General features: G+C 32.0%; 2 protein-coding genes across 7 annotated transcripts; both read left to right on the forward strand.

Moving 5' to 3' along the window:
• The first annotated feature begins 1,430 nt into the window (after positions 1-1,430).
• Positions 1,431-13,054, forward strand: LOC108205048 (uncharacterized). 6 transcript variants are annotated; one of them, XM_017374810.2, is made up of 18 exons: positions 1,431-1,545; positions 2,257-2,482; positions 2,833-2,950; positions 3,776-3,927; positions 4,661-4,744; positions 4,835-4,897; positions 5,591-5,722; positions 5,821-5,991; positions 6,679-6,798; positions 7,122-7,171; positions 9,224-9,386; positions 9,499-9,636; positions 10,012-10,134; positions 10,257-10,355; positions 11,556-11,645; positions 11,724-11,805; positions 12,001-12,131; positions 12,256-13,054. In XM_017374810.2, the coding sequence occupies exons 2-18, from the start codon at positions 2,366-2,368 to the stop codon at positions 12,391-12,393; spliced, it is 1,971 nt and encodes a 656-aa protein (XP_017230299.1). In that variant the 5' UTR covers positions 1,431-1,545; positions 2,257-2,365; the 3' UTR covers positions 12,394-13,054. The 6 variants fall into 6 exon arrangements, with proteins under 6 accessions (XP_017230299.1, XP_063938887.1, XP_017230300.1 ...); XM_017374811.2 differs by having other exon boundaries at positions 1,446-1,545; positions 2,341-2,482; XM_064082817.1 differs by lacking the exon at positions 5,591-5,722.
• Positions 13,055-19,007: 5,953 nt separating this feature from the next.
• Positions 19,008-19,949, forward strand: LOC108222270 (adenylate isopentenyltransferase 3, chloroplastic). Its single transcript, XM_017396194.1, has one exon. It carries the CDS (start codon positions 19,008-19,010, stop codon positions 19,947-19,949), a length of 942 nt encoding a protein of 313 aa, XP_017251683.1.
• Positions 19,950-25,852: the final 5,903 nt, after the last annotated feature.

A 25,852-nucleotide genomic window follows, 5' to 3' on the forward strand; every position in this document is an offset into this window, starting at 1 on the left:
CATCCCGTTATTTGCATAAAATAATATATTTATCGTAAAAATATGAAAATAGAATTTGGTTGCGTTCAGTTGCGCATTTTATTCATAATTATTTCTGGAAGACAGTAAAATTACAAAAAGACTTACAAAAAATAATATATTCACCATATTCCAAAAATATGAGAATTATATTTGATCCATAAGTTAGAGATGCATAGTATTTTTAAACGAGTGAGTTAACACAAAATATTTTAGTCAAGTTTAAAGCTCATAGGACCCATGATTTATGAAACACAGTATGCAAGAACAAGTCCAATTAAAATATATAAAACTATTAATTTACTATTATATCATGAAATCAAAAATTCGGTTTTTGATATTAGAATAAAATTTATACTCAAATGATAGTTTAAAAATAGTATCGGAGTATCTCATATCTCAATATAATCGTATTCCATTCACTGTATTTCTAAATGTACTACTATTGTATTTGTCAAAATTATTTTATGTATTCATTTTTCGCTTGCATGCTTCTTTGTCAAAATTATTTTAAATATTGATTTTTTCCACTCACATGCTTATGTGAAAATTATAACATTTTTACTTGTTTTATATTCACCTCAGCATCTGGTATAGACTTAACTAATTTGCATGCACTCATTAGAGTGAGGTTTTTCTTTGGTCCTATATCATAGATATAACACCATTTTTAACGTCTATTTTGGACTTACTCTCACAGTTGATGGTGATGCCTAAATAGTAAATACATATAATTATTGTTATATTTTAATTAAAAAATGTTATGTCTGATGTTAGAATAAAATTTTTAGTTCAATGAATAGGTTCAAAATAGAATCAAATAATCTATATTCAACTAAATTTTCAACCACTTTGTGAATGAAAGAAACAAAAATTACCAAATTTGATATTTCTCTCAATTTTCCCATTTAAATGCATATGTGACAATTATAACATCCATACTTACTGTATTTAACACCAAATATAAAATTTTATTTTTAGCACGTCTGTTGAATTTGCTCTAAACCATCTATTTCACATTACATGTTTCTCTTAGAAACCCTATCTTAAGAAATTAGAATCCTTAGTATTATTTCTTGTATTAATTAGAGTTTTGGGAACCGCACATGCAAAAATATAAATTCAAACTTGTATCATATTTAAAATAGATTATATATTATTTCATTTCTAAATATACATGATTTCTGTATTTTAATATTAAGAAACACGAAATAATAATTTTTTAAATCGATTTCAACATATTAAACTCGAAATCAAACACTTTCTTCATCCGTGTTTTTATAATTAACACTACATAACATATCAAAATTTTACTTAAATATGTGAATCATTATTTCTGTTTAAAAAAAAATAGTCACGGATTAAAAAATACTATTAAATGCAAACAATTCAAATTGATTAAGATAGCCGCTAAACGCAAATTTATAGCAACATGAAAACATGGGTATAAATAGTGTTGGTCGTTGCATTTTTTTCCCAACTTTTGCGACTCCAAGATACAAACCCTAATTTGATGTGTCGACTCAAGTACGCCTTTAATTCTCGATTTATTGCAATTCACGAGCACATCTTATTCGTGTTTAACATCAATTCACACTTTCATTCTTCAATTTATTATTTCAATTATAAATTTAATTTATATCTGCTGCAAATTTAAAGAGATGAGGTTTTTGTATGGATTTGCTTTGCTGTGATCTTGATTCATGTTGTTAAATTAGAATTAGTCGTGATGTTATGAGCTTTGAAAGTTAGTTGGATGAAATTGAAGTGTTTAGTATCTGAGTCTCGAAATTCTAGGCTGAATCGATAATTAAATGGGGGAAAAGATGCAGTTTAGGATGAATTTTCGGTTATGTTACGAAGAAGTTGTGTTAGTGTTTGAAGTACATGATTGTAACGGAACGTATTGATGCTTGTTTGTTGGTGTAAAATGGCAAACTTGTTTGTTGGTGTAAAATAACTGTTAGCGTTTATTATTGATTTTACAACTTACAATTATGATTGATTTTGTTAATATGAATTCACGTGATTGACTCGAAGAGAATTAAGTCGATTGTAATTGTCCGAATTGAGGAATAATATGTTTTTCGAGCTTGTCACATGTGTGGCAGTTTTGTGATGTTTATCACCTTTTGGATAATACATGGCCTTCTTCTTATGATACTGTTCTTTATGTATTGTTTGGTATGTTGAGCTTTATGCTGCAAGTTTATCATAACATTCTATATTGCTCTGCAGTCAAGTTGCTTGATAGTCTGTTATTGCGATTGTTACTAAAGGAAGTACTTCTTGACATTTGGATATCTGTATTGGCAAGTGTAGCTGCTGATGCAGGGTAGTTTATGTTATGGACCTAAATGCCCCTCCAATACCTGAAGGAAATGAAGCCATGTACAGTGAGGTTTTCAGTGAAGATTCAACCCGAATAGAACCGAGGATGACAGCGGCTGAAACTAATCAGCTGGTATTATTTTGACCTAAGCAGTAGTTATGCTTCCCATAAAGTTTAACAAAACATGCCTGAAATGGTTATTGTGCATGTAAAGTTGTCTGCCTTTAGTTTTGATGGGGATATACCAATGCTTGAATGTTCTAATAGTAAATATGAACCCAACAGGATCTTGGTATAGGTATCAAAATGACCTCATTTTTCTTTTATTTGCACTTGACACAGATTGCATTAAATATAGATCTCAAGGTGTGTAAATTTTTCAGCTTTGTAATTTGGCCATTACATATGAATTGAAAATATGTAAGATTGTATTCCACAGCTTTTGGCATTTGATAAATTAATGCAGGTCCTCTATTCATCAGGTTGCAGATGGACGACATCCCAAACCAAAAAGAAAGTATCCATATGATAATTCTATGCAAGGTTCTCACAGCTTTAGGAAGAAGAACGAGGGATATGATAGGTATAGCCTACCCTCAGGTAGGTTTTTATAACGTGGGTTCATTTCTGTTATAATCTTTCATATTCGTCTACTATGATTCTAGGTTTTTTATATGATTAAATCTTGAGTTGCCTGTCTTCTTCCATTTTTTTGTGAAAACATACTGTAATTGAATAATCAATGAATTTGTACTGATTATTAAGGTAGAGCATCTCCAGCCCACTCAAACTCCTAGCTAAAGATGAACAAAAGATACCATAAAAAAAAAATTATAGGCAATATGTAAAAATTTCTCCATGTTGGAGCATTCTCATTGTCTAAAAATTTATACAACCCTATGATGTTGGCTATATTTGTCGAACCTTAAGAGACCTATAGAGATCCGTAGGAAGAATCCACATTATCTATTACCCTAATAAAATACTATATTCTATATATAACAACTTGAAATAACGATAACATACCATTTTTAAAATATATCCAACCATTATAGCTAGTTCCATTGGAGCACAACGCCTTACAAGTTCAACGGATTTTGCATAATCAGTATTGCAGATATTTTAGCCTACACTGTTGGAGATGCTTTTAATGTCCAGAATTGGGATGAAGTATGAAAACTTATATAAGCTCAAAATATCAAATTATTGTGACTATCCACTTGTTATCAAAAGAAGGAATCATCACTTGTGTACTTCAACTTTATATCATTTTAAGTTACCTGGATGTTTCCATATCTTGACTTTGTGCTTGTCTTGTTTTAAATATCTCTATAGTTTGTCATCAATAGATAAAAGATCTCCATAGCATTATGATTTGATTTGGAAATATCTTGGAAGTCTTACATTTAAAATTTTGTGTTGCAGGCTGGTTGGATTGCCCTGCTTATGGTGATGAAGTAGATTTTTTTATTCCTTCAAAAGTCCCCCTTGGAGACTCTTTCAGAGAACGAATTAGCCCTGACAAAAGATACACTCCCAGAGATGTTATTTATGAACAAAGGCGCTTGGGAAGAGAGGTTGGTCTTGATAGCTAGTTCTTCGCAGATCACAGTTAACCGTGAAAATTTGAAATCCCCACTTTCAAACGATGGATTGCCATAATTATTTAATATCTTTTATTATATTACTTATTCTTTTTATTATTTATACTATATATTTATTTATTTATTAAAAAGCCACATTATTTCAATAGCTTTATGCGGGTGCGCAATAATAAAACAAACTATATATTGCAGACCTAAAAATTCTTTTTGCAGAACCATAATGAAAAGTGTAAATAAATATTGCAGCACACCATAATACAAAGCAATGAGTTTTCACAGGAGTATATGATCTGGCTTTTTTTGCGTTATGAGCACAAAAGAAAGTTATGTTAGCGTTCTTTGGGACTTCAAAGCAGTGGCCTAGTTGCCTGGTCTCCAGCTAGTGTTGTAACTTCTGTGCATCCTATAATGATATTGTCTAGTGCATGCATGCTTAAGTGTATGAGTCTGTTTTCTTACTCATCTTTGTTCTTAACTTCTATATTCCCTGAAACAGTGAAACTATTAGATGATTATTGACCTGCTTTTTAGGTTTACTATAATTTAAGATTAGTTTACCACATTCTGTCCGTACATTTTTGGCACATTCTGTTATCATCTAGTGTAAGCTGTTAATTGATATTTATAATCTGCCAAAAAGTGGAATTCCACGATTGACAAGTCCAAATATCGACACTGCTAATATAGCTGCTTAATGTTTCTCCAGCTAGGTTTAGTGATTGATCTTACAAACACTAACCGTTACTATCCAGAATCTGACTGGTTAGACGCAGGCATCAAATATGCTAAAGTAAGAATACTAGAAAAAATCATACTTTTACAAAGTTAATATATAGAAGATGTTAATTCTAACTAGCATGGCACTTTAATATTGATTCAGATCAGATGCCAAGGAAGGGATGCTGTGCCTGACAGTGATTCTGTTGATAGATTTATTCAGGAGGTAACTTGTAGTCTATCTTTGGCCTTTTTAGTTGACTCACTTATGCCATTGCCTTATAATGTGCTATTCTTTATGCATTGACTTAGTTCTTGAGGCATATGTTTTGATAATAGTGAAGTATCTTATGAAAATTAGTATAAAATTCTTTTAGTGTTTGTTGAATGTTTTAATTTAAACTTTGCCTATCCAATCCTCCATAAATGGTGTATATGTGGATAGTTTGATAGAACCGGCTAAACTAAAGAAATATATGAATTGCAATATAATATGTAGAATATATTTATAGATTTTTGAGTTGACAATATATTTGAGATTATGACATTGACAAGTACATATATAATATATACATATGTGGTGTATAAGGTGTTATATTTATTTGCCCCTTGACTTCTCTATTCTGGCTCCATCTGTTTCTTCGTTTAACCAGTTAAGTTGTTTTACTTTGACATGTTACTGATGAGTGAAGACATACTAATTCATCAAGAAACCTTTTCTCTTTTGATTTATTTGATTGTGAATTTTAGTAACAGGAATTCTGGTGCAGTTCTCTGTTTTTGGATTCCAATATTTAGTTATTTTGATTTGGGAATATATTTTCATGGACAAAACAGAATGCTTGGGCTTTACTTGACTTCAATGCTGATTTTGTCTGTATTAAAAATGGCTTATTTGACTTTTTAGTGCCCTCATTAGGTGATGCAATTTAGGTCATATCAGACTCTGGCGGACAAGTTTGTCCTTGTCCATTGTACGCATGGGTTTAATCGCACAGGCTACATGATTGTTCGTTTCCTTGTAGATACTATGTCATTATCGGTCACTGAGGTGGGCACTTCGTTTGCGCTTACAATAAATTCTTCTTTGCATGCATATCGTTCAGGAACTACAGTTTAATTTAATCTGTTGGCCTATCATTCATGTAGGCAGTTGATAAATTTGCAAGAGCACGACCGCCGGGTATATACAAATTGGACTATATAGATGATCTATACAACTTCTATCAGGAAACGAAGCCTCAATCTCTTGTTTGCCCCCAAACTCCAGAGTGGAAGAAATTTTCCGACCAGGAGGATAATGGAGCTACTCATTTGCAAGTATGTACTGTATTTACATCTTCCGAAGTAATATTTTTTTGCTGATAAATCAGAGAGGTGTATTTGATATGTGTGATTGGTGGAAATATTGTACTAGTAGCTATATATTTAGTTGCTTAGAACCAACCATAAGAAACAATTATCTAGGATTTATCTCTTTTAAGTATATCTTTCTTAAACTTGAAACTATTCAGTTTCGTCTCGAAGGAAAACTTGTCAAAAGAGTCAATATCTCCAGAATGCAAGAGAACCTGAAAAATAGTGATTTTTTTTACAATCAATTGTGTAATTAACATGATAACAAATCTAGTTTCATGTATCATGTTGGTTTACTCTCTGAATTAGTGTATACGTGATAATGTCTTATTGTAATTCAGTTATAGTATGAAATTAGGTTGGTTTTAATCTTTATACAATATTATTCCAACTTAAAAATTAATCATTTACTTCACCTTTTGAATTGTTATCTAAACATTCGTTTAGCCTGTTCTGTTCATGCCAAAGAAACCAATTTTTGATCATGAAAACAATACAAATGTTGTTTTTTAAGTTTCAAGTTATTGTAGTGTGTGCCTCAAACTAAACTAGCATAAGCATGGTATTTGGTTATTGTAGCGTGTCCTGTGTAATATTGTAATACAAAGACTATAACTCGGACATCCATAGCTTAATCTTTTGATACTGCAGGACACTGTAACGGCATCAGTGAATATGACAAATGACGATATTCTTGGAGATTCCGTGCCTTCCAACCAGATAGAAGCATTGAGGCAATTTTGCCTGCAAGCGTTGAAATTGAATGTGCAGGTTTGCACTTGTTGACTTTTGTGTTATTTATTTGTTTAGGCATGATTAAGTTTGTTAACATAATTTTGCAGTAATTGATTTGTTTAATCTGGTTGCCCTGATGGACATGCGGAGCTGTTTAATTCTATAGCTCTACCTTTTTGATATTTATATAGGGCATATATTTACTCCCCCCCCCCCCCCCCCCCCCCCCCCCCCTCTCCCCCAAGAAAAATATTACAATAAATTTGGAACCCATTTGGTTTATATTTCTGAAGTTCTCACTATCCCTCATGGTATTTTGCAGTATCTTTTTTCTAATATGACTTCTTTTATTTGTTCAGGGCAGAGGAAAGCCACAATTTCCGGGGTCACACCCTGTCTCTCTCAGCAGGTGAAGTTATTATATTCCTGTTTGAAGTTAGAGTTATTTTTCTATACTCTCTTCTTCAATTGTATTACGTAGTATATGTGCTTCTGCTGAACTTCCCTCATTTTTTTATATATCCGTTCTATCACAAATTTGAGTGTAGGAAATCTTTTTAGGCTATTATGTTTTCTGGAAAAGTGTTTGCTGCATATGGCATCGTTAAGTTAGTTTACATTAGTTACTTGTTGCATAAAGAGTTGTATGTAGGTGGAGTGAAATTTAATAGGTTATACACATCCATCCAAATAAAGGTGATACACATCCATCCAAATACATTCTGTAGATGCAGGAGAAGCACTGAAGTAAAAAACTACCTATATGTAGGTTTAGTCCCAGACAAAGAAGTTAAGATATTAAATGCACACCCAACATCTGTGCTATTTCTCCTTTAATCCAAACTAACATATTTTTGAGCCATAAATCAGCTTCAGAAACCTAGATTATTGAGACTCCAGTTTGAAAGTACTCAAATACCATTCTGTAATCTTCTATGATTCCTTCTATTATGTTGTGAACTGCATATTTAGAGGTAGAATCCCAAGTAAGTAAAAATACAGAACAGCAATGGAGGTCGAGAGCCGTATCTAGAATAGATGTGTTCAGCCTTCGGTGTGAGATAGAGGGAGGGAGGGAGGGGGAGCCGGAGCTAGAGGGGGAGAGAGGGAGGGGGAGGGGGAGGGAGACAATCAAAAGGAAGATAAAATAGAAGATATTGTCCAGATCGAAAAGGATCACATCAACTGTACATTCTGATCTCTGTTACCCAGACTACTCGATTTTGGCCTTTTACTCGTGTTGGCTGGAGATGACATGGGTGTGGGTACAGGATCCGAGTCCGATTTTTCATATTGAAACCGGACACTTCATTATGTAACAACCAAAGTTTAGATTGATATAAAAGGCAAGGTTCATTTATGACTTTTTCTATGTTATCCTTTGACTCCATGACACGGATATGACACATATAACGTGTATAAGGTTAATTTAATTGGTTGAAGACACTAAACACACATACTGTTTTAGATGTAAAATGGATTAAGAGCATATAAATTTTTCCTTATGTTAAGCTTATATCCTGAGTCCCCGTGCCTCTGTCCGATTTTGGACTCACATCCAAGAATTATTTCATAAAAATAAGGATCCGACACTTGGATCCGCACCAGTGTCGGACAGCCGTACCTGAGTCCGGGTAACTTAGTTTCTGATAATTGGGTACATGAGGACTCTTTCCTTTTGCGGACATGGGAATAAGTGATTAATAAGCAAGTATAGTATATAATTAAAAATCGAATATGATTTTGAAAAAGACTTTGCAAATTAAGTATCTTCTTCTCTTCCTCTTAATACCCATTTCTCCAGCATTCTTCTTGCATCCATGTTTATCTCATATATGGTACTAGTCAGTCAAAGTGTCCACATTTCAGTCAGGACCTGACACGAAATAAATGCCGTGTCAGGAGTGTCTAATATGGTCATTGGCGTATCACAGCCAAAAGCGAAGAGTCAAAGTAACATAGCAGCAACCCATATAGCAAATCATTGAGAAATCTGTCACTGTACAAGAGATATAGCAGTTAGCTATTGTCACACTACCTGAGAGCACCTAGCAGAAGATTGGTAACCCAAAACACCAATCAGAAGTGAGCTAGATATAGTTGTCACTGAAGTGGTTAGATTAACAGTTTTAGACTATAGATCTTTTTAAAAAGAGAAGAGAAGAAGAATAGACCTGTTTTGGTAATGGTTGAAGCATGGTTCAAGTGTGGAGGACATACAGTAAATGTAAAAGAGAAGCCAAGGGGGAATAGGTTGAGAGTTGAGACTCAAGTGATGTCAAGTCAAGTACCCAAAACTCTATATTCTGTGTAAGAGAATATGAAACTCTAAATATCCGTGCATTATTGCTGGTTAAGTTTCTTACCCTCAAGTTGCTATTTGTAATTTGGAGTGGTTCTGTATAGTTCAGTTAAGTTTTGAAAAATATTTGAAACCAAATATGTATGTTTTTTACTGCAGGGATAACCTGCAGCTTTTAAGACAACGGTATTACTACGCCACATGGAAAGCTGATGGAACGCGATATCTAATGCTAATAACTTGGGATGGCTGTTACTTAATCGATAGAAATTTTTTCTTTCGGAAGGTCCAGTTACGGTTTCCATGCAAAAATGTAAATGAGGTATTGTTTCCCATCTTGATGAAGAACCTGTTTTACAGAGCATTGGCCACACGATTCATTTTGCAAGATAATTTCTTTTTTTTTTTTCCTGACAAATGTTTGCTTGTCATAGGGTATTGATGGGACTACTCATCATTATACTTTGCTAGACGGAGAGATGGTTATTGACACTGAGCCAAGTACAAGGAAACAGGAAAGAAGATATCTCATTTATGATCTAATGGCAATCAATAATGTATCTCTTGTAGAGGTTAGATATAATTGGTTTACTTAAGTTTGTGTATGAAAGCTCTAAGATTTGCTTTCATACTTTGACAATGTTAATTTGATGACCCCCCCCCCCCCCCCCCCCCTTCCCCCCGGGTCCCCCAGTGTTCTTGTGCTTAGTCTTTTATGTCCAGTTGTTTGCGAACTCCTGAATATACCATTAGTTTTCTTGTCAATGTTTTTGCTTTATGTGGGAATATTTTAGATATTTTAAATTTGTAATACATTAAAAATCCCCTGCGCAAATTATCTGAGTGTTTGTGCTTCTCTTTATCTATGTGCGTGCATGTTTTTTTTTTAATTCCATTGATGCTGATGTTTTGAGGACACTTATATAATTATCAATGATATTTTGCAGCGACCTTTCCATGAGAGGTGGATGATACTTGAGAATGAAGTGATAAAACCCCGAAACCATGAGCGAAACATGTTGTACAAGAGTCGGAATCCTTATTATAGATATGACCTGGAACCCTTTAGAGTATGTGCTTTGGTTACCTCTGAGCTATGATTTTGTGCTCAGATTCAATTCCATGCACTGAGTGGTGATATCATGCTTAGTATTGCATAGATAATTAATATGTACTCATATACATATTCTAGGTGAGAAGGAAGGATTTTTATCTACTCTCTGCTGTCACTAAGCTTCTGCGCGAGTTCATTCCAAAGCTTTCACATGAAGCTGATGGTTTAATCTTTCAGGTACTAGGGATACTGAATCTAAATGGCAAGACCTTTTCAAGTGTGCAGTTTGCAATGCTATGTTGAATGAAGCCGATTTTCTGTCATGTGCATATGTGATAAAATTGGACGTTTCACCATTAATCATCTGACTCTTTTTTTACATTATATATATATATATATATATATATATATATATATATATTGTACAAAATCTTGAGATTCTTTTGTAGTTTTTTTTATTTAAAGCATATTTACATTAGGAATAGGGACTTTTTTCTTTCTTTATGCGGAAGTATGTGGCCACTTGACTGTTGTGTTAAAGGAAGTATGATAATGTTTTTGTCTGTCTCTCTGATTATTTGCAAATCTAGCTCCCAGAGTCCAGGCTCTGTATCTGTTTCAATCTTGAAAAATTAGTGAAAAATCTTCGACAAGATGGGGAAATGCTGTAAAAATATTAAAGCTCATCTCAATACCCCAGTCATGATATCAGAAGATTGTTGTAGTAAAGCAAATGTTACAACCAGACTTGCTTGGATTTTTTTCTTGGCATTTACTTCGAAGACAAACAATTAAGTTCGTCCTAGTTTGTTTTTAGTCTTCTAGCTGAGTTCAGCTTTTACCCAAGCATGTGGTTTTCATAGTCTTTTTTAGGGTAGATACCATTTGTTGGCTGAAGGATGGTGCCTCATGCAAGGCCTTTGTGACTCAGCATGAGGCTTCTAGCTAGTAATTAATGAGTATGCGTTTTGAACATGTCAATGGGTTGGATGGTTTCAGACTTGCCCGTTGTGTTGTGTTAGTAGATAGTTAAATGTATTTAATGTTTAAGTTGAAGCTAGATTTTAACCAGGTGGATTTAGTTTTATACTAATGAAGAAGTTTCTTAAATGATTGATATAAACGAAAACTTCTTACATAGCAAAAGAGTTCGTAAGCTGCATACTTCTACATAAAAATTCAAGGTGAAAGTTCCTGGACACAAGTGGACTTGTTATGCATGATTAGCTATATTACATATCTTTAGGTTTTAATATACAGTCAAAATGAAGTGTCGCTAGCAAAAGAGTTCGTAAGCTGCATACTTCTACATAAAAATTCAAGGTGAAAGTTCCTGGACACAAGTGGACTTGTTATGCATGATTAGCTATATTACATATCTTTAGGTTTTAATATACAGTCAAAATGAAGTGTCGCCTAATGGTCTCTAAATGACAGGGGTGGGATGATCCTTATGTACCCCGGACGCATGAAGGCCTTTTAAAATGGAAATTTCCAGAGATGAACTCAGTTGACTTCCTTTTTGAGGTTGTTCTCTATTGTAATTTATTCAGATTTTCGTGTTCACTTATTATATCAACATCTGAATGCAAGTTATTTTGACAGGTAGAGAATAGCCGTCGTTTACTTTTTCTAAATGAACGGGGGAAGAAAAAGCTAATGAATGGACATAGAGTTGTTTTTAAAGGTGAACTGCAAGTTTCCTGTTGTGATTGCTGTTAATCATGTTTAGGAGCATCTTGAGAGCCATTTTATCCTATTCTATGAGTAGTTAATAACTTGATAGTGTTTTCAATTTAAAATGGATGGAGAGATTGGCCAAAACATGTTATGTGCCAGCTTGTTTGAATTTTTAATCTTCTGACGTTATGACTGTTCGCAGATGAGTCTGAAATATACTCATTTTCGGGTAAGATTATTGAGTGTTCGTGGAACCCGGAGGATAGAGTTTGGATCTTTATGCGAATAAGGGTGGACAAATCTACTCCAAATGAATTCAATACCTTCAAGAAGGTATATCTTGTGCATTTAATAATTTTCTAATGGGAGGGTTAGTTACCATTAGGGCAAACCCTCTACCTCAATTTCGTTAAATAAATTAACACATCATTTACATCATGTTTCAAACAATTGACAGGTCATGAGGAGCATTAATGATAATATCACGGAGGAAGTTGTGTTGAATGAGATAAGTGAGATTGTTCGCCTTCCAATGTATGCTGAAAGGATAAGCAAGGATTGTCGAGCATTTGTCAGAACAGCCCAACGCAAATGAGTAGCATCATGGTACCCACCATGGCGCTTCATACTTAGAATCAGTCACCTAATACCATAACACCATAATATAAATTACTTTGATCAAATATACAAAAGTTGCCTTTGACTTCCTTGCCAAAGTCCACAATGTATACCTAGAAAAAGAAAGTTGTTTCCCTAAAAATTGCAGGTGAGACTGAGAAGCAGTTTACAGTTGGGAGTGAACATTTAAATTTCATTTGCTCCTACAAAGCTAACACACCTGGCCTGACTTGACTTCATTTTACATGTGGGGAAAATTTAATAGACCAAAGGTATCTGTATCACTTATTTGTGGAAACTGCTTAGTTTGTTGCAATCGACGTGAGGGAAGGTATAGTTCAACACCTTATCAGGTTTGTATATTGAAATGCAATGAAGCAGACTGATCGTTGAATACACACCGACAGGACTTTGCTCCAAGAAGTTAGAAGTTGGTAGACTAGAAATGAAAATGAAGGAACATAAGTGTAAAATTCGTTTATTTTGCAAGCAATATTAGAATACGAGTATTTGTTTGAAGTATAGCGGCTGCAGCCTGCAGGTGTGCTGTATCAGGTTTGCAATTTTTTTTATGCAGACGGACTTGACAATTGGTATTGTGTGTACTTTTGAGTTTCGTATTTATGATGTTAAATCTATGTCTATACTCGCGAACGATTAATAAAAACATATAAGGATATTGCGCGTATGTGTATAGGGTTGTATTCCACAGAGAACGTCTTAAATCAAAGAACAAACAAAACTTTTATAATACTTCATTTTTTACTGAAAATGTTTTTGTGTGTGTGTGTATGTTTGTGATCAAATACAAAGCAATCCTCGAATAAAAACAAAAAATCAATATAATTAAATTAAAATTCTATATAATTTAGTAATATTCACTTCGCAACTAATGATTTGTGTTGTAAAAATTGTTGAAGATCTATAGAAGAATAGTGAAAATATCTAGATATGTGATGGTGGAGATAATGAAGGTGGTGGACATGGAAGAACGGGGCATGGAGTGTTAGGGCTAAAAATACATATGACGCAACAAAAAACCCACGTCTCAACTTGTATACTTGTATTATTAATAAGGACGCAACAAAAAATCCACATCTCAACTTGTATTATTAACAAGGGTTTGGCTAACTTGTGCCCTGAAGGGCAGAGGTTTAGAGCATTTATAGTTTCTAGTTTTTTGTGATTCATGCTTTACATCAAGACACACATTAATTATCAACCTGTAATTTCAAATATTCATACTTATAAAAATAAATTTGATATTTTGTTTTTTCATGTATTGTATTATAATTCTAATCATTTATATTTTTCAATAATGTTAAAATAATAAAAAATCATAAATTTATTGTTAAATATTAAAATGGCTGATTTTAATTAGAAAATAATGTATATGCAGGGGGGCCTCAATATTATTTGTAGGATGAAATCAATTAAAAATTGTAATATAAAATATGACAAAGATATTATTCTATATACTCACATTTTTTTGAATATAATATTGTTTTATTTTAAATATAAAATTTGAAAGATAAATCAAAAATAAATGTATAATTAATATTTTGATAAAGTTTGAATAGTTTATACACATACGCTGATAATCATGCAAATTTAAAGACAGTCAATGACATTAATTATGACTTACATGTTAGCCATTTCATATTAATAAAAACCGTTATTAATAATACAATCAACCGAACTTGAATACTCAAGCCTAATAGCACTCAAGCGTCCGCTCGCAAGCGTTACCTAAATTTATATTTTGAGCACACTTATTAAACACAATATGACTATGTATATATAGCCATCTCAAACTTATAAAAATCAGAGTTTGACTCTAAAACACCTAATCATAATCATAATCCAATTCTGATTTCTAACTCAAATCGGAATCCAATTCCAACTTTGTTAATACCCAACAATCTTATCCTAGCTTTATGATCAAGACATAACTTTATAATAATTGTCTAAACATACAATTATTATCCATATATGTTTTGGATCACCCAAACACATACTACCATTGTGATGAGCTAATACCTAACATGGAGGGGGCAGAGCATCACAGAGGAGGGGCGGCAAAGATGAGGCGAATGTGGGGGTTGGGATGGCGGAGGTGGAGGTATGACAGAGTTGAGATTAAGATGGTGAAGGTATAAAAAAGGTGGAGGTTTAGACTTGAGATGTGTACAGGTGGCGATGGCTGAGGTTGAAATTGTGGCGATGGCTGAGGTGATGCTGGAAGTGGAGGTGGAGGGGGAGATTAGTTCCCAACCACGAGTCGAATGGAATCCGACAAAAAAATTTGTTAATAGAAGAATCCAAAAAACTTTTATTGTGTCACTTAAGTTATATATGAATTTCCGAGCCCAAGAGTTAAGAATAATAAGTTCTTCATTACTCAAAATAGAATAACTGCTTAGAATAACAAAACGGATTATATTTGTCGAGAGGTAGTGCAAAATCGTATGAATATGATCCTCGTTGTGTATCCTTATTATTGGAGTGTTTCTGTGGATTCCTGTACGAAGGTTTTGTAGATGTGTTCCTTGATCATTTCCTAAAAAAAAAGATTTTTCAGTTGAATTTCTAATTTGTAGAATAATGGAGGAGTCGAATAAGAGTATATATGTGTGTGTGTGAATTTATATACATCATACATTTAAATTTAAAATTTAATTTCAAAGAACTTACTTTTTTGTCATGTATGGAAGTATAAATACATATTTGACACTGAATTTAGTTTTTTAATTCATGATAGTGTATTTTTGTAAGAAAAAGATGAATCTAAAATTTATGAAAGTTATTTAAAATTATATATATATTATATAACGAAGATTCAACTTACAATGCATGCAATTGTTGAGAGACGCGTAATGCATACAGTTAGTGACAGATAGAAGAATGCATGCATTTGTTGACAAAAAGAAGAATCGTGATATGCACTATATGTATTTTATATATTAGATAATGACCTACTTCTTTGCATCCACTGTGCAATGCATTCAATTATTGACAAACGCGTAATGCAGACAGTTATTGTCAAACTGAAAAATCATGGTATACATTTTTGCTTAGTAGTTAAAACGTGATGTATGTCTGGTGGACTCCAATATATAATAGGTAAACTTGATCACTTTGAAATTTGTCAATTTATTGCGTGATATTCAGTGAAAATGAAGAAAGTTTGATTATATTTGTGTAATAATAAAATTCAATCCTTTTTTATTAATAAAAATATTTTAATCCTATATTGAAATATATGTTAAAAGACTTTAGGGCCATCAAACTCTTTTTGTGTTGTGCATGTTGAAATAATAAATTATATGTCATTTTCATATTTTTCGTGTATCAAATATTTCTTGTGTTGGTTAAAATCATGTTGAATATATTCGGTATATTTAGTGGTAGCTTTCACCTCTTGTTTGAGATTTTTTTTTTCGAAGTTAGCATTAATGTCATAAAATCTTGATATTAATAAAATGTTATTAATATTTGAGAATATTTTCACACTTAATATCTCAATATTGTAAAATCTCATATCAATATTGTTAAGATTTGAGAAGATTTTTGGAATTAATATTATAGAGTTAAGTTCCATGTAGTCCACATATTTGCTGTAGTACCGTTGACCACGTATGTTCTGCAACTATAAAATGACATAAAAACATTGCAAAATGTATGAAACTTGTTATTTTGTGAAATACATTCTATAAATATCACTATTTCATGAAAAATATTGAAAATCATTTATATTCGACAAGTAGAACACATATGTTCTGTAATATGTAAATATGTTCTGCAAACTTAACGTGTTTTGCAGATTAATGTGCTTTTCACTATTTAACTTGTAGAATGTTTAGGATTGTCAAAATTTTTAACAAAATAATGATTTTTATAGAACATGATTTGCAAAATAACACATTTTGCAATGTTCTTATGTCATTCTATAATTGCAGAACATACGTGGTCTACGGTAATACAGTAAATATGTGGACTACATGGAATTTTGTTCATTATTATAATGCTATAGAATTTTATATTAACAGATATTATTAAGATTTGGGAAGATTTTTAGAATTAATATCTTGATGTTATAAAATCTTATATTGATAGAGTATTATTAATATTGTATATCAAAGATTCTCAAAATGGTATCATCCGTATAAAAAAACAAGATATTGAATGTTACAAACAAAAGATATCAGTCGAATGGTACAAATCACAAGCTATTAAATATTAAAAAAAATTTATCAATTGAATATTACAAAACCGCACGATATTTAATGTTATTAAAACCTGTACATTTAAATAAAAATTGAACGTTAAAAAGTTTAATAGATAATTTTTCCCTTTGATGATTATTAAAAAATATATTTTATCAAAGATAAAAAATTATTTTAAATGATATACTTATGATATAATGATAAGCATTAAGCTATATAATTAAGTTCATGATACATTTTTAAATATATTTAAAATACACTGCCATCTTAATTTTCCCCTTTGAAAGATTAATATCATATTATGTACTCAAATTTTTCTTACAAAACAAACCATTTCAACCGTCCAAATATTTTAGGGGTAGCAATTTCGAGTAATGGGTCGTGTTCGTGTCAGCAATCGGGTCGATTTTGGGTCAAGCTAAAATCACTTAAAATTGAATAAAACTGAAAATTGAAGTTATTAGAAATGAAATTCTAATTTCGGATCATTTCGGGTCAATCGGGTCACTTTCGGATTTCTGTCTCAGTAAATCGGGTTTCGAGTTGGGTCGGGTTCGTGTCGGATTTCGGGTCGTGTCTGATATTGCCACCATTACGTCCAATTCATAACATGCATGTGTAACAAAATTACTCAATCATAAATTAAAGTTTTGGTAATTAAGTCAGGAAATGGTTGCCTAGGAAATTAAGACTCATTTGTGATCACCGAATATGTTACATAATGAAAAAGACATTAAAGTAAAAAAGAAAATAACAAATAAGACTATAAACCGTTATGGTAATCAAAGATTATGGATAAAATCTAAAATAATATCATTTGATATAAATAAGATCTTTTTCTTACAAAATATCATTAAGATACACTACAATAGTCGGGGTATATAAGGAGTGACAAGTTTAGAGCGTCTACGAGTATATGTAAACAAGTTGTGAAAGGAACAATCACCCAAGTTTGCAGGTAACTTTTTTGTGTTGTAGCTCTGCATACAATTAATCGATTATTTTTCTTCATTGTTCTTTCTTTATGTTTTTATTTTTGTGTTGATTTTTAAGTTTTTTTTGTCATTCTTGGGAGTCGTATTCTTCTTGTTTCGAGTCGTTTCGAGTCATTTGCAGATTTATTTCACAAAAGTTGTTAACTAATAATTTCAAACTCTATAAACCATCATTTCACGTTTATACGACAAAGGTGTTCTTCTTGTGTTCTATTCCCATGTTTAGGGGCCTCTTCTTTTTACCATTGTTTCATATATAATTCTTTAATTTATTTTATTTTAGTTAATTAATTTACCGAATTGTGTTTCTTTGTCCTTCTGAAAAATGACTTCCCATGAAACTTTGACAAACATCATTGACGTGTGAGATTTAGTTTTTCAAATTTTTACTATGAATTCCATTTACATGTGATACATATGTCGAATGAAATGGTAGACATAGACAAGATTCCCTCTCCCTTGCGGTAGCAAATCCATCTTGCTTTTATATTTCTCGATTATAATTATTTGGATATGACTAATTATCAAAATTATCTTATTTTATCCTTATTTCACCCAAATTTTAGCACAGTGGTTGTTACTATATTTCAGAGAGTACGGATGTACTATAGAGATATTTTTTGAACTTTTTGGTTTATATAAACAATAAAATCTCTGTTCAGTTTTGTTAAAATGAATCTTGAAGTATTTATAATTTCAATAACCAAATGATTCTGAAAAATGAATAAGATTCGGTCACAAAAATGTTAATATATCAAAATTTTAAAACTTTCCTATTTAGATTTTCCAAAAATAATACTAGCGCATATCCCAGATTTTTTTTCTTTTTTGGAGTACTGCTTCCCCGACACAAATTTACCTGGTCGACTGTCTTCCTGTTCTGCATCCTGTAAATATTTTACAACAAATATTACAAATAATTAGTATTAACGGCTATGTCTCTCTACATATATGCAAAGTATTATCATTATAATGATGTATGTTAAATTCTTAATGCATTGTATATATATGTAGATTTATCCTTAATCCTGCTCATTACTTAATCACTTCTTAGCATGGCACATATATACACTAGCTTATAAGAGGAGCAAGACTTATGTGAGAGTTCTTAAAAGTCTACATGCATAGGGTGTATAAGGATTAGGGTTTATAAACCGATTTTAACTAGGATCCGTTAATTCTTCATGAATATATTTTTAGATATAAGCCTCATTTCTGTGCTAATAAGACCTGATTCGAATGTGGTAAGTAATTTAGGCTCCCCGTCCGTCGTAAATTATCAGTCGTAAATAGTGCAGTTTCCGGTAGTGAATGAGCTTCATTTTTATCATTACTGAGTATTAACTAACTAGTTTATTATGTCCAGAAAAATGGCAATGCAATCTATGCTTATGGGAAAACAAGCTCATCCTTCACTCCACATCCGAGCCACCATCTTGGATCTCCCACTGCGCAATTCTTGGACAACTTCGAAAGACAAGGTTGTCGTGGTCATGGGAGCCACAGGGACCGGCAAGTCCAGACTCTCTGTCGACCTCGCGATGCGATTCAACGGGGAGATCATCAATTCCGACAAAATGCAAGTGTATGAAGGGCTAGACATTGTCACAAACAAGATTTCCGAGGAAGAGGCTTCTGGCGTGCCTCACCACCTCATTGGAATAGTCCCTTCCCATGCAGATTTCACATGCACTGATTTTTGTAACACTGTTTCTGGAAAAATGGATGACATTGTGGCTCGAAAACGCCTCCCCATCATTGCTGGAGGCTCGAATAATTACATCAAGGCTCTCATTGACAATGAGGCTTATGGCTTTCGGTCCAAGTACGAGTGCTGTTATCTTTGGGTGGACGTCTCAATGTCCGTGCTCTATGAGTCCTTGGCGAAGCGCGTTGATCAGATGGTTGACAGAGGAATGATTGAGGAGGCTAGGCAATTCTTCAAGCCAAACGCTGATTACTCCAAGGGGGTGCTGAGGTCCATTGGCGGACCCGAGTTTGTTGAGTACTTTCGGCTTGAGGCATCCGTTGATGAAGAAACCCGAGTCAGGCTGCTGAAAGAAGCATTGGATGAGGTGAAGATCAACACGTGTAGACTGGCTCGTCGCCAGGTGGAGAAGATCTTGGCGCTGAAATATGAGAAAGGCTGGAACATCCACAGGCTTGACGCGACCAAAGTGTACCAGAAGCATGGCAAGAAGTGTGGCGAGGCATGGGAGGAGCTGGTTTTAAGGCCAAGCATGGAAATCATTAGCCAGTTTCTCTCCAGTAGTCATGGCTTGTGCAACTCAATGGAACTCCATCTCAACTGATCAGATTTCTTGTGCAGAACCAACATAACCTGCATTTCCAGATATGGGAGGTGGTGAGATTTAACTTTTCTGTGAAAACTAAAATCGAAGTTTTTTTTTGTGTGTGTGTGGCTGATTTGCGTATTTTTGGTTGACATTATATTATGCATGCTATGAAGAAGATGTAAATCGCACTTTAGACGTTATCTTATCATACGAGAATCAGCGACAAATGTGTCCGGTTCTCGAAAATATTTAGATCATGCATGTGCACAGTATTTTATAAATTTATGCGTTTTTTAAAATCCATTTTCATTTCGTATTTTTGCGTTTACAAGTTGATATATCCTTGTTTTTTGTTAATAATGTACGTGTGGACCGATTGAGGAAGTTATACATTTTCGGATAGAATGTTGATTGTCAAGAGTGCATATTTCGAGTCAAAAGTGGAGTCAAAAGAATTTCATATTTTCATGCTGACTTCGTAAGTCAAAATATATAAAAAGTTGCACAACTAGGGAGATATATAAATCGATGGTGTTGTAGACTGCAGTGTCCAAGTGTGACCATGGTCCATGTTAATGTTAGCTTGCTACTTGTCAAGACTTTCAAACACGGTGGGATTTATTCTTCGACAACTACGTTATTCTGCAATCCTATTACACGTAGCATTTTGTGCCCAATTTCATTCCGACATTCTTGTGGATAAGAAGTCTTTACCCAAGGTGTTGTGATCCAAATGGTCTTGCGCACCACTTTAGGGCGTGTGTAAACAGTGTGGGTCACTTTACCAGTTTACCTGACAATGTTTCTAATTGTTTTACGGGTCATTTTAAAGCTGCCTAGAGCATCTATCACGGTTGGCACTAGACCTGACAAACACTGTACTTTCGTGTTTTCGTGTACTTGAACCCAAAGCCGAACCCGAACTGTTTCGATTTCGTGTACCAGTTCTGGAACACATACACGAACCGAATTATATCGTGTCAACACGAACTGTACACGTAAGTACACGAAAAATTTCGTGTACCTTCCGTGTACCACGAACAGTCCGGATGAAATGTACACGAAATACACATTTGTACACGAAAGTACACGAATTTCACAATAAATCTATTATTTTTACAATTTTTCTGTGACAAATAATAGATTAGACATAAAATAAATGCATAAGATAACAGAAATGAAATAACAGAATTGAAATTGATTAAACAATATATATAAATAAGTATAATATATTTTTTAATTTATATTTATTTATTTATTTCGTGTACTTTCGTGTCGTTCGTGTACTTATATTAAAAACCGAACCCGACACTAATAGTAACGTGTATTTTTTGTGTTCGTGTACTTTCGTGTTCGTGTACCGAATATTGAAAACCAAACCCAAACTTTTCGTGTCGTGTTCGTGTCGTGTTTTCGTGTCGTGTACCGAATTGCCAGCTCTAGTTGGCACCTTCTAAGGGGTGCTAATTTTGACACATAATCTAAAATATTATTTTTTATATTCACATTTTTTTAAATCATTTTTAGCACCCTTCTTTCAAAATACATTCTAATGGTTGACATTCCAAAATATCAACTTTATTAATAAAGAAATATTTTATGTATTATTGGGACCACAAATGAATATTTTATATTTTATTGGGACCATAAATAAAGTTGACACCCAACTTTTAGCATCCAATGCCAACTAACTTGGCACTCCAATAGCACCCAACATCTTCAATGGAGTGCTAACGAAAAAGTTCCGGTCCATGTCATGCCACATGTCATCGACACCCCTCTTGGCGTTTCCCGTTGAAGATGCTATTAGCATCACATAATAAACACAAAATTTGATAGTTTGGTGGATTTTTATTGGTTGAATTGGTGTGAATGCAGTGTCATCCAAATTTATGATTAGATAGCAATAAGAATGCACTAAACTCATAAAAAACACACTATACAAAAGGAAAATGCTTGGTGTATATAATTGTGTACAAAATTTTGTACATAATGACATGTGGTGAGTTTTAATTGGAATGACTTCTCTGTATATACATCAACAATCCAAATTAAAAGCCACCACATCATCATCATGTACAAATTTTCTGTACAAAATTTGCCCATAGCACTACTCCTATACATTGTTTTATCTTCATTTTGGTCAAAATCTACGTATTAATATTTTAATCTTCTCACTAAATTTATTAATATTTAATTATTTTAATAATAATAAATAAGATCATAGATTATAATTCGAATAAAATTTGAATAAAATTTGTTGAGCGTAATCTTCGCTCTATGTGTAGCGTATTGTTAAACAAATTTGAAGGTTTTTAGTATGATTCTATTTCACAATTATTTCAATATAATTTTCATTTCATACAAAAAGTTAAGTAACACATATAAAATATATTTTAAACTGATTTAATATTTACATAAAACATAAAAGTAATGATTTATTGTCCAAAATGATAAAAATATAAAAAAATTTATTACTGAAAATATGAACACATTAAAAATCAGAACAAATTTAAACTTTTTAGATCATTATTCGAGTTGTGCCGTACGAAACCCCATCTTTTCTAAAACTAATAAATCAATCGATCAAGTTTTACTAATTACTAGAAATAGTAATTGTACAGAAAATACATGTGTTTGAGTGTAAATATATTTATTGGGCTTTTTTTGTAACTGCCTAAGTTTTTGAAATTTTTTATAAAGATAGTTTTTCCACCTTTCAATATTTTTAGAAATATTTTTTTTATAAATTGTTTACGAAAATATAATTTGCAACTTCTGCAATCTTGTTTGCAATACCATTTTGCAATGGTTGTAAATGATTGTAAATAAAAAATTTCATTTACAATTTATGCAACAAATACTTGCAACTTATGCAACCTCGTTGCAACACCATTTTACAAACGAAAATTTTCATTTACAACTTATGCAACCTTCTTTATAATACTGATGTTACAAATGAGGTTACAAAAATTGCAAGTCGTGCAAAAAATCGCATTAAAAAGAAAAATCAACTTAACTGTATTTTTGTGAATAATCTGTAAAAAGTTGATATCTTTATAAATATTCCTATATAGTAACTATTAATAAACAATTATTGATAAAAATACATGTTAATGTTGTAATAAAATTATAATAGATCATTATGGGTAAAAAAAATTTAAACAAGTAAGTAAATATAAAAAAGGAATATTTATAAATATACCAACTTTTTAGAAATTATTTACAAAAATATTGTCAAGTTAAATTTTTTTTTTAAAATACGATTTTTTTTCCAAATTATTTACAAAAATACGACTTGCAACTTCTGCAACCTCAGTTTGCAACTGTTACAAATGAAGTTGCTTGAGTTGCAAATGAAATTTCTCATTTGCAACTGTTGCAAGTGGTGTGGCAAACGAAGTTGCATAAGTTGCAAATGAAATTTCTCATTTGCGATTGTTGCAAACGAAGTTGCAGAGGTTGCAAGTCGTTGCAACTGTTGTCAAATGTTGTTGTAGAAGTTGCAAATCGTATTTTTGTAAATAATTTATAAAAAATGGTATTTTTATAAATATTAAAATTTATTTTTATAAAAAATTTCAAGAGGTTAGGCAGTTATGAAAAAGAATTCATATAAAAAATGATATATAGATATATAGATGGGGGTGGGGGGGGGTTGTGTGTGTGTGGGTGGGGAGAGCTGAGTATATTTTGAACTATTTAAAAGAATACAAGTTATGGAGTTATAAAATTCAATTGAATTTATATACGTGGCATAAAATGTGAAACAGAACATTTAAATAGAATGGAGATAATATATTCGACAAAAGAGAAAAAGAAAACGAGAGAGTATTATAATTGAAATTCTGGTGCCTTGTAGGATTTAAACTTATGCCTGTCTATTTTATAATTTTATTTAATAATCTAATTATCATAATAATTAATATAATATATGTGTAAGATATGATGATTTTTAAATTTTAAATAAATAATAAAGATCTAGATTTTAATGAAATCGGATGGATTCGTGGTTTGAAAATCTTATGATATCATTAACAGGTCATATTAACCAGATTACAATCTAAATGCAGGTCAATTTCATATCTATTTTGTTACTATATATAGATAAAAATCTCCTTTTCTGTAAGTTTTATATCAAAAATTAATCAGGCAGGAAGATCGCAATCATATATGAACGTTTTCATTGTCTCTTTCTAAACCTGGTATTGTGTTGTTGTCTTTTGTTTTATTATTATAAGATTTTACTAGTCAATTTTAACAACTCAAGACTGCAATTTAATTTTCACAGACAGAAACTAATAATTCAATCTTTGACTTGCGTGATCACGCGAAGAAGCTGATACTACTAATTTAATCATGCCTCTATATTTTGTCCTTAGTTGAAAAATCAATTAAATAAATTAAACTATAGTATTAAACATTTCAAGATGTGCTCTCTCTTTTTTTGGAACAGTAAACGAAACTAACTTTTCGTTAAATTCGTTCGGATGTTTGTGTTTGATAAATTCAGTTTAATATTTCATCGAACTCAAATGCGAACAACACTTTTTGATTGACGAACTGAATCGAACTCTTGAGATATTCGAGTCAATTTTGTTCATTAAACTCAAACTTGTTCGATAATAAACAAGTGTATTTATAATATTACATGTGTATTATTATGACTAATTTTTTCACTAAATAAAATTAAAAACTATCTTAAAATCTATAAAAATAATATTGTTAACATCTTTTTATGTTCGATATGTTAATGAATATTTTATGTTCAGTTCGATTGTTAGCGAACTTCAACTTGAACAAGAAATTTGTCTCATAAGATATTGAATATTATGTATTTCGTCGATTCATTAAAATTTTGCTCGAATATGAATTTTCCAAGTTCTGTTCGTTTACACGGCTCTGCTCCTTTTGCACTCGGCACCTAAATTTTCTCAGAGGTCTGCGCAAACTTTCGGAATAATTTGTAACCTTTTGTTTTTGTCATTATAAAAAAGTTAGCAAATAGATCTTATCACTTGAGAAAATACATATAAACATATATCTTAAGAGAAAAATTATAATAAATTGGTTTTAAATCATAATTTCACCCATTTCTTATTCCTTGATATCGGTCAATTTCAAAAAAAAAAAAAAAGAATTATAAAAAAATTATGATTAATTCATTTTAATTTGTAATCTTACTCATTCCTAGTTCCTTGAAAGCTATGGTCAACAGTCAACACAAATAAAGAAGACATATATTCTGGACAGTTCCTTTAATGTACGATATGAAGCAAAAAACATCCTAATTAATATTTAGAAATAGGTTCATATTCTTCAGAATTGTAATTATCATATGGCTGTAGAGCAACACTACAAAGTGGAAGAAACCACTTGGACATGGACTATGAGAATCAGATGTTTAAAATATTAAAGCACGCTCGAATGATCAAATCTCTCTAATATGTACCTAGTGTTTATAACAATATCTGTATGTGTCAATTTCAGAATCTCTCTCTCTTCCTAATAATTTTCATAATACTATTAGTACGTAATAAGGTCAACTTCAAGCAACTTCGAGTGGTATAGAGACTTGAAATTAAGGCTTCGATTATTCTCTTCCACTTCCGCAATTAATCACTATATATCAACTGTTCTGTTTATTGATTGATTAGCAAATAGTTATCAAGAATCAGCAATAAGAAATTGTTTAACATAAAATTTATTTATTTGCACAACTAATGATCCCTTATCGAATACATGATCTACCTCTGATTCGGATAGGGGCAGAAATGTAAAAATATGATCATCTTTCATATTGCTCTATTATGCTCTGATAAGTATTGATGCGTTCCCAAACTCTGATCTCAAATTTCCTTCTCGAATAATATATAACTAATTTTAATTGGATGACTCATATGTATATAGATATTTCA

This window comes from Daucus carota, chromosome 1 (genome assembly GCF_001625215.2).
Source record: "Daucus carota subsp. sativus chromosome 1, DH1 v3.0, whole genome shotgun sequence".
NCBI lineage: Eukaryota > Viridiplantae > Streptophyta > Magnoliopsida > Apiales > Apiaceae > Daucus > Daucus carota.